Source organism: Falco biarmicus, chromosome 3, assembly GCF_023638135.1.
Source record: "Falco biarmicus isolate bFalBia1 chromosome 3, bFalBia1.pri, whole genome shotgun sequence".
Lineage (NCBI taxonomy): Eukaryota > Metazoa > Chordata > Aves > Falconiformes > Falconidae > Falco > Falco biarmicus.
In genome coordinates, this window is record NC_079290.1 from 55,113,587 (window position 1) to 55,127,928 (window position 14,342).

The following is a 14,342-nucleotide window of genomic DNA, read 5'->3' on the forward strand; positions in this document are numbered from 1 at the left end:
AGAGAATTGATACAAAGCCTTCTGAGCAGTAAAGGCGGGCACTGCTCCTGCCTGAGCTGGAGAGACCAATCCATTGCAGCAGCTTTCAGCTGCCTTAACTACACCTATGCCAGAAGAGAAAACACATCAGCACGTGCGTCCAGACACCAGAGCTTGGTAACCTCTATCACTACAATAGTCTCTGGCATACCATCAGGAGCAGACAGCCAGGACACAGCCAGTCCATTTTGAAGTCAAGGAGAGTCTAATACGAACAGGGTCTCAGGGGCAAAAAGTGGGCTTTCTCAGTTTTGTTCACTAATTAAGAGGTACCCTATCAGCTCACGTGCTTTAAGAGCTTTCAGCAACCACAAGACACAAACTCAGCAGTGATGTTACTCCAGTAAACTAAAGTGATAAATAGCTAATTGACCAAGTACAAAGTATGGGCAACACCAGCTGTGTGACCATTCCTTTAGCTAGAGGACCTCTTCAACCCTGCCTCTACCTGTCTTCATTTAATAACTCTATTACACTTGGTCATTGCTTTGATGACCAACCAACATATGCAACAGCCTCCTTGCAGTTGGAATGGAAGACTAAATCTAAACATCCAGGTTGTTCTCTTGCTACTGCTTCCAGTGGCACAGCTGTAATGACAACAGGGAGAGCTTCTAGTGTGAACAGACTGTATGCAGAAGGGATCACCCTATTTGCTCCAGTCCTGCTTGAGACAATTACAAAAACCTGTGATCAAGAGCAAGATATGACTCAAAATCTCCAATAACCTCCTAGTTGCTGTTTGTGATCTTTTCCAATAGAGCTGATAGGCAAGTTTTATCTATACAGAAGTTTCTGTAAAAAGCAGCAAGTGAACAGAAGAATTACGAAGAAAAGCAAGACACATATCAGATGGATATTTTTTCACTGTATGAACAGGCTAGCATTCCTTGCAGCAAGTATTAAGCCTTTGTAAAGCTTTTACATCTATTTATGTATTTTTACAATAGCTTATTATAACTTTATTCCAAAAAACCCAAGTATGCTTCAGTGACTTAGCTTGAACCTTCCTTCTGATTCTCTTGGTGTTTGGTTCAGAATTCAACATCCAATGTCAGAGACATGAACTGACTATGCAAAAACTTTTAATGGATAAATCAGTTCTTCATACGGTCCACACGTGCGGCACTTAAATGTAAGCACTTAGATACTTACAATACATAAAGTTGACACTTCCCTTCCAAGTCTGGTAGGTACCAGATGGGTCTTGTCTGGGGCAGTTCCGGACTCCTGCTGCTATCAAAGACCACAGTCCAGGCAGACATACCAAAAGGTCTACAGCCACTGCTTTGTGCGCAGCGCTGTGGGAAAGCCGACCAGTTTTGGCATTTCAGAAAATTAAGAAATTTATTGGCCCAATACAGAAGCAAAACTCAAGACTGGAAAGGCTGGATACAGGTTTTTACCATAAAGCTTTTAATTTCCAATACATCAACAGCTTCCTTCCAATCTTCAGAAGTTAGTTTGGGGTCAGTATTCCAGTGGTACAACTTCATTCAAGTCACACACAAGTAACCAAGGCAAACCAAACTTCCCTACAAAGAAACTACTCTCTGTTAAAACCACACAGACTACAGGAATTAAAGCTTAATCAGATTATCCTTTAACATGATTTCAGGCACAGCTGTGAACAGATTTGAAGGAACATCTCAGATGGTTGCAATCTATCCTATCAGCCTGCTCACGGGTGTTCTGCTAGTCCTGAATATTTGAAAAGAAGAATCTGTATCTGTGAGGTTTACATTAAATTCAGCCTTTCACATTGCCTTCTTCTGTAAGGGGCTTTGTTGGTTTCTTTGTAAGTTTATATTTTGATCTCAGCTCTTTTATAGAGTAATATTGTTTGGTCTCTCTGCATTATTATTGCCAAATCATACAATAAAATTCTTCATAGATCTGTACATATGAGGAACAGTTTGCTGGTGCTCCTTTAAAATAAAAGAGCTTACCATGGTGATTATTTTCCTGTGAAACCCAGTAATTTTTCTCAAGTGACATTCACTTTTTTTTTAAGAAGTTGTGCAAAGGAAACTTAACCTGACTTCCTTTTTTTTACAGATAATAATTGAAACAACTGGCTTGTTTTCAATACTTGGGATAATCTGATGCTTTTAAGCAGAAACCTACAAATGTCAAACTCGCTGAAGTTGCAGGTATATTGTCTGGTGTATTTTACTGTGACTAGACCCTCGAGAGTCAGTTTATGGTGCTATTAATCACTACTCTTACACCAGCAGCCAGGTCTGCACAATCACAATGATAAAATCATCACAATGACTCTTTCATTAAGTAGCAACAAATTATTATTCAAGAAGGAGCCACTGCAACTTTTCTTTAAGTCAGAAACTCTTGAAATAGCAATGGAGGTGAAGACAGAAACAAACTCAAAACATTACACAGAAGTAACTTTATTCTACTGAGAAACAGCAATTTTAAGTACATTTCAGGCCATAACAATTTTTAAGTTTACAGAAAGTTAACTTACAGAATGAAATATGGATTTAGCCCCTCCAACAACATATATGAAAAGTACCCTGCTCCCTGCTGTACCACACATTATGGTTTTGGTATTGTACCGCTCCCTCCACCACACAGTACCAGGAAATTGGGGTTACAGCACCCTAATAGTGTGTAAGAAGAGGGTTGCTGAGGTACATCCTTATTCTTCACCATTACAAGCTACTGTAGAAAATCCAAACCACAGTTTCACACTATAACTTTCCTGATGGAAAAGCCAGTTGAGTAGGTTCATGATTTCCCAACTTCCTAGTCAGTTATTTACTCACTGGCATAGTTCTTTATTCTCCCATTCTCCCACAAATTCACTGGCTTGTGAGGCCAGTGAAAACACTCACCTTCCAAAAGCAAAAGATATTTTTTAATTTTTTTTTTTCAAAGTTGGATCATTTTGGTGAGCTGTTTACTACAAAAAGCTGAGAAATTCTTCTATCACTTGGAATTCCCTTCCTGAGGAGCAGCTCCATGTTCAGGATCAGCCAATCTAAAAGCACACTGCTATCGAAAGAGATTCCCCCATCTCCTGTCCCTCACTGCATCTTATTTTCTCCCTGTGTTAGGATGAGTTGTTCTGCAGCTGTTAAGTTAGATCAGTGTCTTGACCCAACTCAGAATGAATTTTTTTTTTACAAGCTGAGTTTTGTTTCTATCCCTTCCAAAGCATACAAAGAGGACAGTTTCACATCCAATCATCACGACCCAAATGGAGATTGCCACAAAAAACAGCATTTCTGTTCTTCCCAACCATTTCCACATAGACATTACTGCAGCCCCCCCTGAACTGGGTTTATCAATCATACATTTTTGTGGCAACTCACCAAAAAAAATTCACTTTGCATCAGATTAGTGAGTTTAGGACTATTTTCTTCAGTATCAGCTTGCATGCACGTTCGGTTAGGCATAACATCCAATTACACCCTCAGTGGGTGGTAATAATGGTTTGACATGACCATGAAAAAAGGACAGTTCTGTCTCCTCCCCCAGCTTATTCCTTCACTCCCCCTTTCCCTCACAGAGTTATGGGATTTATACAATTGCACATCAAAACAATTCAACAAGCAAATGAAGATATTTTTTTTTTCTGTGAGGTTAGTGAGTTAACTCACAAGGGGTCAAAGCATCATCAGAAAGGCACCAGGGAGGAGATGACAGTGCTTGAGGTAGAGCAGAGACAGGAGGAAGAAGTGCCACCACCCAGGAGCACACATGGGAGTTCAGACTGACCTAAGTCAGCACTACCGTGGCTTTCCTCTGTGAATTGCTCCCCCTTCCCCTAAGCCTCTGCTGGCTTTCACCTGGCCTGGGTGAGACACTGCAGGAAACCTTCTTGGCTTCCTTCTGCTGGGCAGGCTTCCAGCCTGGCTGACCATGCCCCAGCCAGGCAGCAAAGCCAGCACAAAAGTGACAAGGGAAAAGCACAGTCTGAGTAAGACCTTTGTCTTAGGTATGTCAAGAGGTAGCTTCTAGGGCAGAGGAAGAGGACAGCAGCACAGATTCAAGCCCAAAGTTGCCTTCCAACTCTCCAGGAATATTTCCAATTTCATCCTGGTTTGTTTTGCTGAATTTGATCTCTAAGTTTACCTTTCTTGTTCCTTCAGTCTGCCTACTGCCATTGAAACCAGTACAGAGAAGCTTCTGCTTGTCCCTGATGATGACATGCAGACAGACCCATGTAAGATGATTAAAAAACCAAAGGGGACCAGTAAGTTCAAAAAATCAAAATAATTCCCACTGGCCCCATAAGAATCCTTCAGCTATATTCAAATCAGTGCTGCAGGAACCCAAGCTTTCATATCCTCGTAGCAATCTCCCAAACCACAGTGTCCACCTTCACAATGTTTTTTTATAAATCCAGTCTTTAAAGGTCTTTTATGTACCACATATCTCCTACAGAATGTATTGTGGAGCAGTAATGCCAGGAACAATACCTGCAAAAGCCAAAGAGATGTGGTCACCCAGTGCATAAATTTTCCTCACAGTTCTTTCCTATTGAAGCTTGGTGACAGACTTTTTTGTGTACCCAACACAGCTGTATCCAGCACTCAAACTCCAGCCTGTTAGAAGACAATAAAGAAATTGTTCTTGTCTCCAACACTAACGTTATTTACATTATGCAGAGGAGATGTCATACTAAGTCTTTTCACAAGAACATTGTCAGAGAGTTATGTGGAGGTTGTGCCATCCTTCCTGAACAATGAATAATAATGTCTGACATCTGTTAGGGAGGAAAAATGGTAAGTTGCAGTAAGTGTCACAGCAAAAAGTTTCCAAGTTGCAAAAATTGTGGTTTACAAATGCAGTACAGGGAGGCAGCCCATGAAAAAAGGGCTTACAACCAAAGTAGAAAGCAAGGTGGTTACAGATGGAAGAACCCAGGGAGATAGCAGGACAACACAGATCAATATGATAAGCAGTATTCTCAGTACACCTGCTGTTTGTAAGTGCAATCATGGCTAAGCTGATCTAAAAGCTAACTGCTGACAAAGAAGGGTAATGCTGCTTTACTCTTCTGGCCCAGGAATCGACTTCCCTTGCTTTGACATTGAAACTCATCTGCTCTCGATCTGTGAAATGCAACAGGCAGAAAAGTGCTTTTAAAGAAAAGCAATTGGTTTCCTGCTAATTTACCTTCTTATAAACATCTCACTACAAGATCAAATGAGTAAAAGTGATGGCACAGGAGACAGAGTGGGAGCACGTGGCCACAAATGAGTACAGAGGGAGCTGAAGGAAAAACGTGGCTTTTGGTAATAGCCAGTTGTAAGATTTACTTAGCTAGAAGACAAAGCTAGACTGTAACTTAAATGCTGTCACCAGTTTCATAGGTATTTTGGTGGGGAAGAGTTTTGAAGGTAGACAATGACGTACCACAGACATTTATGAGAAGCTCCTCATAGAAAGATGAAGAGCGCTGCTTTGAAAACTTCTAAGAAAGACTAATGGGAAGGATGTTAGGATCCACATCTCAAGAGCAAGTAAGAACTTTATTTCTTTCTCAGTTGGTTTAAACCTCAGCATTTCCTGTCATAAAACCTTTTTCTTAGAAGACGCAAATCAATGAATGCTGAAAAGGAAAGAAAAACTGACCAGCACCGTGTCAGGTCTGACAATGGGCTGAAGAAAATAAATGAGAGATATGATTAGTGATAAATAAACTAGGATTCTAAGCTGAAAGTCTCAAGCATGACTGAAATTGCACATAAGCATCCTCTGTTTTCTCAGTCTTCCTCAAAGGTGCTCTCCTATGAACTCTAATGAATTGATGCAAAAGACAGCTTACAGGAAAACATTAGTTCTTTCTTCACAGAAATTTATCTTCTTATCCAGAACTCAAGAAAGAAAAGCTCTTTTGCTACACTACATACAAAACTTATCCCTTTTTTACAGTACTTCCTTGTGATAAATATTCCCATCACCTACCTAAATCCAAAGTTTTGCTACATCACGGCCACCACCAAACTTTTCAGTTTCTGTGATTGTTTTATGTAAAATACACACAGGGTAAAATATTACATGCATGAATCTAGAAAAATGTATATTATTTTAAAAGACATAAGCTGATATCTTCAGGTGTTTAGGAAGAATAACAGCTACAGTTTCATACTTCTGCTATAAAATGTTTGCTCTTTTCCAAACCAACAGGTACATACAATCTAGCCATCAATTCTACTTGTTGTAGAGGTCATACAACTTCTATTTTAGATAGGCCAGCAAAAGTTTTCATAGGCAACTTCTTGTTATATTTTCAATCCATTACAAGTTTTGTCCTCTGTTCTATTCTATTCCAATCTATTGCTTTGCTTACCAAAAAATGGATATGAACCAATAAATATGAATAAACACAGGAGGTTTAATCTGCTTCTCTTCACCGGACCTGACCACTACCTCTTCCACTTGGCTCTCCTTGTCGTAATTTCTGATGAATTTAATTTTTTTGTTTCCTATCCTCAGAGAGCAAAATTACCTCTGTTCTTCATTCATGGGTTATAACTCCTTGTCCATGCCAGTGTCTAATCAACTTTTAAAGCTGATGCTGACTGAGCACTATGAGGAAGTCTGGGAAAGTCAAACATCAATGAAAAATAAAATCTATACTTAGTATTTTCAATAAATACATAAACCCTGAGTACTACAAAACAGAATCATTCCAAACTGATTTATTCCCAATAACTAAATCAGCAGCATAAAATGATGCATCATGTATGGCCGAATCAAAGGCCCACTTGGAATAACTAAGAATGTAGCATTTAGAAAATGGCATAATGAATTTATGTGAGCAACAGTACCTTATTCCTGCAAAAATACATAAACACTAATAGCTGAACTGTGACTGTATCTAGAAAGTTATGCAAAATCACATATTATCATTATCAGAAGACTAGTAGTATTTAATAATAAAGTGTAGATTATGTTATTGAACAAAAGACTCCTCTTTTATTCCTATACAATCAATACAAGAGAGGCATAGGCATTATCATGGCCCACATTCCCATCAGCAAGGCTTCTAATTAGTCTTTTGACTTATAATTTTTCTGACTGGCATCCAGAGCAAACTCAACTTGATTTTCAGACTGACTTAATAGTTAAGATACATCGCTATTTTACTTGCAAAAGAATATATAGCACTTATGGGGTAACACTGCAATACTATTCTAGAGTATCTTTTTAGATGAGAGTCATGCTTTAAACTTTCATGCTGAATAAAGGGAAAAGATGGGAAGTGGTTAAAAGCATTGCTACATTCTTAAAGCAAAATAAATACTAGAAATCAACAGTTACTGGGTTTTTTTCCTGTTTTCCTATGTTGCTTAGAGAAAATTACAGTCAATTCCTCTTTGTAGGGTAATTCAAAGGCAGTTCTACCTATTTCTAGAATGCATTGCTTGTTGCCCTCATTTTACGACAGGGGAAGATCCAGGCTTATAGTTCCTACCTTGCAAATACCAACTATGCACATTGTAATTAAAGTGAATTTGTGTGTGCTCCCTGCTTCTCCTGGAGCTCAACCTTCCCACCACGTCCTCATGACTGAAGGTCATGAGTCTTCAGAAGGCAGAAGTTGAAGATGATGCAAATGATGCAGAAGTGAAAGTCTTCAGAAGCATCTCCAGAAGAATAGTATATAGCCTTCCATTGCAAAAGTGTTGTCTTTTAACAGACCTGAATGTTCAGTGATCATCAAGATTATTACTACCTTTTCTTCAGCACTGCTTGGCAGTGCCTTATCGTGTTTATCTTTTCTGCTTTGTTTTCAAAATTCAAAAAATGAGGAAGTTAGTGAACTACAGTACTTTGCTTGCTTTGCTTCTGTGTCCTAAAATAAAACATCAACCTCTAAGAATTCTTCAAGAATTTTCAGCTCCAAGGAAGATTAGATTAGACGTTCTGCTATTCTTTATTTATAGCATACGTTCCTAGTAGCTGGAGATTCCCTTTTGAAAAATAAAATCAGGACACAGAAAGATTTTCTTACTGCAGCTGTTGCACTTACTCCCATTAGTGCAAAGTGCTGAACCTGCTATGAATTTCTTTATTCTAAATATTTATATTTGCAGACTATGATTTTTATCTGGGTTTGTTATTACCCCTCTGGAATATGGCAGAGCCACCAATATCCTTGTAGTGTGCAGTGCTGTTTGGGTACTTCACTTTATACCAGAACATACAGGCTTGTATTTTAGGTGCTACTTCTTAATAATTTCCCATACAATAGCCAGTACAGAATATAAATGACAAAATTGGAAAAAAGCAGACAAGAAGCTGACAGCATAAATTCAAGAAAAAAATTTATCATGCTAGTGTGATCCCTTTTAGGAAGCAAAAAGCACCGTTTACCCTAAAAACACTTCGATATTGTTGTGTATTTTGATAACAGGTTACTGTTTTTTAAATAAACAGACTTGGAACCATTTTTAAGACTCAACCATTTATATAGGCAGATCTTAGGTGCAAGCTCCATTTTGCACAAAGATGAATTAACATGGAGACTGGGCACACAGTAAATCCCACAAAAGTTATGAGATCACGCCAAGTTCAGTTGGTGAAGAAATACTGAACGAAACGCATCATTTCTGGCTTTTGTCATCTTCCTTTTTCATCTACTGAAAGACACTCCTTCTTTGGGATCTGCTCTGTTACCCCCGATTGTATTGCTGATGTTACAGAACACATGCATAAACACCCCCCCCCCTTTTTTTCATAAATAGCAAGATGAAAACAGTCTTCCCTGAAAAAGAGGCTCAGATTCACTCTGTCATCCTGTTAGCAGTAGATCCTGAGCTATCATACTTATTATAGTAAAGAAAGTGGGGTTGTGGGGGTTTTTTTGTCAATTTGAAGTGAATGCACAAAATGAGGTGTTCACCAGCATGTTGAAGGCTTTGTCTGAGAAATGTCTAACTCTCAGGAATCATTCTTAACTTTCATACTGAAACCTCTAGTCAAGTAGGTTTAAGCCAATGGTGCTACCATAAAATCTGTTGCTATCCTCTTTCCTGTATATATAGCTTCATAGATGCGAAGTTTGAAATTTTACTTTTAAATGTAAATTTGAAAGTTTTAATGAATCAGCATTCTGTATTTTCCTGCTTGTGGTTGGGAATGTCTGTGGGTTCCTTCTCTTACTTTTCTCTCCTACTCCAGAGAATTTGTGGAAACTCCGGTAATAAAAATGAAGATTGCTTACCATTTTTTCTCAGAATTGTCGGAAGACATGATCATTGCAAATATTACAGGTTTCTCCAAAACTAAAGGAGTTCCTCTGCAATGAGGAATTTTGACACAATCCTGAGAAGACTAAAATCACTGTACTGTTAGCAGTTCATTTCAAACTCATTCTCTAGGAGCTACATGCTAATGCTTTCCAGACCCTAGTCTCAGGAACTATATCTCTATCCACTACTTGCTACTGACAAGTATAAGTTGGAAACATGGGAAAAAAACTTTCAGAAAAGGACCCATCCTCCTCTGTCTGTGTTCTTTTCTCTTCAAAAAATATGACACACTGAAACGCACATCAACAAAAAAGACACTACACTGACAAAAGTTGGAACACAGAAGAAAGATCTGGTTGAAACATATTTGCATTTGAAACCCTTGATGATGGTCTAGATTTATGCATCTAAATTACAATTAAATAATGTTAAGGTTGTGAGTAACTCACAAGAGCAAAGAAATGTGCAATTAAAGGGAAATATACCATATGTCCTTTGATATCTAGGCATATTGCAGTGCATTAAGAAAGTCATAAAAGAGACACCCTGTTGTGGTTATGTGTTCTGAGACATGTGGCACATTTCCATTGTAGCTATCTATTTCCCTGCTTGTATGCATCTGTGCCATTATTTAAACGTTGATTTTGAGTGTGATTTTCTCTTTGCACGGTAAAAAAAATGGAGCTGAGGACTGTTTTTTCAATGTTTCTTTACATCTGTTGTTGTTTCTGAAAGTGGAAGTCCAAAATTTTAAACATATGAATGAAAAATCATCACAAAAGGGAATAAATGGATTTAATTTAATCGTCAGACAAAATTAGGCAGAGATGGTTTTAGTTACTATGGATGAATGATCTCATATCTTCCTCTAAAAACTGATACAGCTGAATTTCAAACACTGTTCTCCTGCATTTCACGTGGAAATAGGAATGTACTAAAAAATTTGACATATTTAATTTGGACCATTTGGGGAAATACAATGGGAACTTATTCCTTTCATTTCAAGGTTACTCACATGTGGCATCCCGCAAGCCTATGTTTTTTTTCTTCTACTCGAAACAAACCTGAAAATGTGGGAGAATATGATAGAACTTTCAGATCTTAAAAGCAGTATTTATGCGGCTGACATCTAACCTGTATTGTCTCAAACTCTGTGATTACCAAGATTCCCCAGCGTGAAATGTTTTATAAATAGTGGTTGGGTAACCAGAGGATGAGAACAAGATAAGTTATACTTGTGGAAAGAGAAAAACATTTTGCGGAATTCCCAGAGTATTTCATGAGAACGTTTGCTCTCCAGCTGCTGAAGATGCCTGCAGCCTTAGACATTTTCAGACACCTCACCAGTTCTCTAGGGCCAAGTATATACTATACTTCTGCTAAAGAAAAAAGTCCTCATAATTCTATTTGCAACTGGCTAGATGGTTTCTCCTGATTACATGCTGATTTGGCCACATCTGTCTTGCATACTTCATTCCCAGGATTCTTTGCTGTCATTTGTAGTAACTAGAAAAAGCATCAAACTGGGCACAGAACTATTATACAGTTATTCTACGAGTTCACTCCAAGACCATACAGTAAGAACAATGCATCACCATGAAATGTATCAACTTGAGAAAAAACAGGTTTCTTCAACCCTTTTTTTGCTTTTGGTTTCCTCTAAGTATGATGGCAATGATGATAAAGTGTGTGGGAGACAGAAAAAAAACAACCTACTAGTAAAAAAAATGGACCCAGATACCATGGTGATGAATGGTTAGAAACACAAATGGCCTAATGGATATGCTGGCATCACTCCTCCTCCTTAGCATGACCTACAGTGCAAGGACTGGGCCAGAGACATTTTCTGGAAAGGAGAGCAAGCCCGATTAGCATCACATCAGCTCAAGGTCCTATGTAATCTGAAGAGACAGGGCAGAAGCAGTGCCATTCTGGTAAAAGAGAGCATCGGGCCCAGGTGGCAGGCCCTTGGGCAGGGGGATGCTGTAGGAAAGCAAGAACAGCTTGGAGCCAGCAGCCTGGGAACTGGTTGTCATGGGAAAAAAAGCATGGGGTGATGGGCAGTCACAGTAGATCCTAGCATAGCAGAGCCAGAAAGAGTAATCTTCATGAGGCTGGGGAAAGGAGCCAGCCTAGAAACAGTCTGAGGAGATGCCATGCCAGTAGGGAAGCAGCTGTACAAGTCACAGGGTGGCCATGGATGCCAGTGACAAATACAAGCTGTAACCAAAAGGGTCAGGGCTTGAGGGAAGAGCCGGGGACTTTAGCCAGCAACAGCTGAGAAAGAGAGCAAGCAATGCACCCAGTAAGGAGCAGGATTCACGTTTTGTGGTGCGGTGGTGTGTCACCAAGTAATGTGTCCCATCAGCCAGAGCAGCACACGCCCCTACCAACTGCAAGATCAGATATCATTTTATAGAAGGCCGCAGCTTGGAAAGGAGACAGGACTCACAGCCTGTAGCGCGGTACTGAGAAGCACCCATGCTGAGCAGGTGATATGCCCTGAGGGGTGGGGGGGGGGGGGGAAGCAGGTTTAGAAAGATTTAGTTGGGGATTTTCAACGTTACTGTACCATTAGTATTCTTTAAAGCTCTCATCCTTGCAAAGAATAGTCTTAAGACTTTGCAAACGTGTACATGAGGATCGGTGGTGAAACCGTGGTGCCACCAGCGGCCGCACTGAAAAAAAACTCAGGTTGCTTTTAGCACTTTCAGCGTCTATAATTTATTTGAAGGGGCAGCAGTAACTCCTTCTCCTTGCTCCTCTTCACCCTCACGACAGGGAAACAGCGGCCGCCGAGGTCAGCCGGCAGAGCCGCCCCACGCCACCAGCGGGGGTCGGACGGCCGCTCCCCTTCAGCTTTTTTTCCTCACGCCGTCTTTCCGCCCACCTGCCGGCGCTGGCAGCGCGGCACCGCAGACGGCGAAAGCATCACGACGGTTTGCAGCGGGCCCGCCACCGCCAGCTCCCCTCACGGACAAGCCCCGTGTTGCCACGCCGAACCCCCGCGGCCCCGCCGGGGGAGCGCAGGCCGCCGCCGGGCCCTCCCGGCGCTTCGCGGAGGTGCCTCCCCCCGCCCTGCGCACCCGCCGGAGCGCGCTGCCCGGCTGCAACCAACTGCGGCAGTGAGCAGAGGGGGGAGGAGAGAGCGCCGCGCGGCACAGCCAGAGCGCGTCCCCCGTAACGTGCGCACCACAGCGCTCCCATCCCCCCGCCGGCCGTACCACTTCGCTGCCCGTCCGGCTCTGAGGCGCGTTGGGCAGGAACGTACCAACGCCGCGAAGGGAAAGGGGTCGCCGAGAAGGACGCGTGATAAGGGAAGGTCGTGTTCAAACGGCGCAGCGCCGACTCTCGGTCCCGTTGTTTTGGCGGAGCGGTGGGAAGCGGCCGCGGCCTCATCGGGGCTCCCCCGCACCGCGGGAAAGGGGGAGGAGCCGCCGGTTCTCCTTAACCCTTCCCCGGCGGGACGGGGATGGGCCGTCCCGCAGGGCACCCGTCCCCGCCCCCCGCGCGCAACGTTCTTCCCGGATCGCTGCTGCCTCCCGCCGCTGCTGGTTCCGCGGGGCGCGTGAGCGGGCGGTGGGGGCGGACCCTCCTGGTAGCGGCCCGACATGTCGGTGGCGTTCGCGGCCCCGAGGCAGCGGGGGAAGGGCGAGATCACGCCGGCCGCCATCCAGAAGGTGAGGGGGAGAGGAGAGGGAGGAGGGTCCGGGCCCGGCCCCGGGGGCTGCAGCTGTTTCCTGCCGTCGGGCCGCGCGGGGAAGGGGTGGCGGCGCCCCGGAGGGCCCAGGCCCTGGCGGGGGGGTGCGGCCGGGTCGCGCTCGTCGCGCTCGGGACACGGCCTGGCGAGGGCGGCCGGCAGGGAGCTGCCTCTCTGCACTTCGGCAGTTGTTCGGGGGTCCCGGGGCCGGGCAGCGCCGTTCGCGTCGGGCCGCGGGGGTGGGGGCGGCCAGTGTCCCAGGGCTCCCCTCGCCCCGGCTGCACTGAGCGCTCCCGGGGCCGCGGCCGTGAATTAACCCCCAAGGACTCGGCCTGGCCCCGCGGGGAGACGGAGGAGACGAGTAACTCCGTGCTGTGAGGGGTGCCTGAAAGTCGGGCTTGAGTCGGGTTCTCGCTAAACCCTGTATGTGGGGCCCTGCCTCCGCAGGGTAAGCGGCGACTACAGCTCCCAGGCTCGGTCGGCCAAGTGGTAAGGCTCCCCCCCTAAACCTGAAATGTTTTTAAAGTAGAACGTTATGGTCGGAGCCAATGACAGCTGCTCCGGACGACTCCATTTAAGCTGTTGTGGGAGGGAGCAAGTTGACTCGCTGAAGCAATCCCAAGAAAAGCGTATGTAGGATTTCTGATTATCAACGGCAGAAGCAAAGGTGCATGTTCAGGTTCATTGGTAACTTGCTGGTGTTTAAAAACTTAACTGAAGATTTGCACTGTTATGAGGGTAAATAGCCATGAGTCAAAACAGATTTCAGGCTCCGTGTCTAGAAGCCTTTTGGGTAGATACAGCTAATCTGATTTAGTAGAGAATGCATCTCAACAAGGTAGGTGTTGCAGAGCCCCAAAGTTGTAATGGAGACCTATGGGGTACTGCAGCAGAAGTCAGTGCTTGAGAAGTGTAGGTGGAAAAATACATACCCACTGGGTGGAAAGCTGCCTAAAGTTAATCAGTGGAGACTTCAGGTCACGGGGGTACATATGGAGAATGCAGACAATTAAACTTTTCTAGTGCTATATATAGACAAGCCGTTAATTTGGTGGGGGTGTGCTGGCAAAATCCTAGTGTAGTTAAAGCTGAAGAATCCTTTGTAGCGTATGTAAGCTGTCAGAAGCCCTGGAGGTGTCTTCATCCACCTGGAAACCAAATTCTCTTTTGATGGTAGGTGTTTATAACTTGTTCAAAGAACTGTTTCAGTTTTCTATCAGTAGCTGCTCAATCAAATTTATATAAACCATCACCTGCAGCCCTGTTTAGGGGACAGTGGTATTCCTCCTTCTTTGCTTTTCTCTTGCCCATAGCGTTCCTTTCCTCCCACCCCCCAGAGGTCCAGCTTGCATGGTTACAGTGAAGAATGTAAC

General features: G+C 43.1%; 1 protein-coding gene across 3 annotated transcripts in view; it reads left to right on the forward strand.

Annotated features, from left to right (window-relative positions):
* The first annotated feature begins 12,770 nt into the window (after positions 1–12,770).
* The window catches only part of SS18 (SS18 subunit of BAF chromatin remodeling complex), a 42,514-nt gene continuing 40,942 nt past the window's right edge, over positions 12,771–14,342 (forward strand). The window contains exon 1 of one of the 3 annotated variants that reach the window (XM_056331680.1): positions 12,771–12,949. In XM_056331680.1, coding sequence (XP_056187655.1) covers positions 12,881–12,949 — 69 coding nt within the window. In that variant the 5' untranslated portion in view covers positions 12,771–12,880. The remainder of the gene's footprint in view (positions 12,950–14,342) is intronic. The other 2 variants (XM_056331684.1, XM_056331681.1) reach the window with 2 other exon arrangements.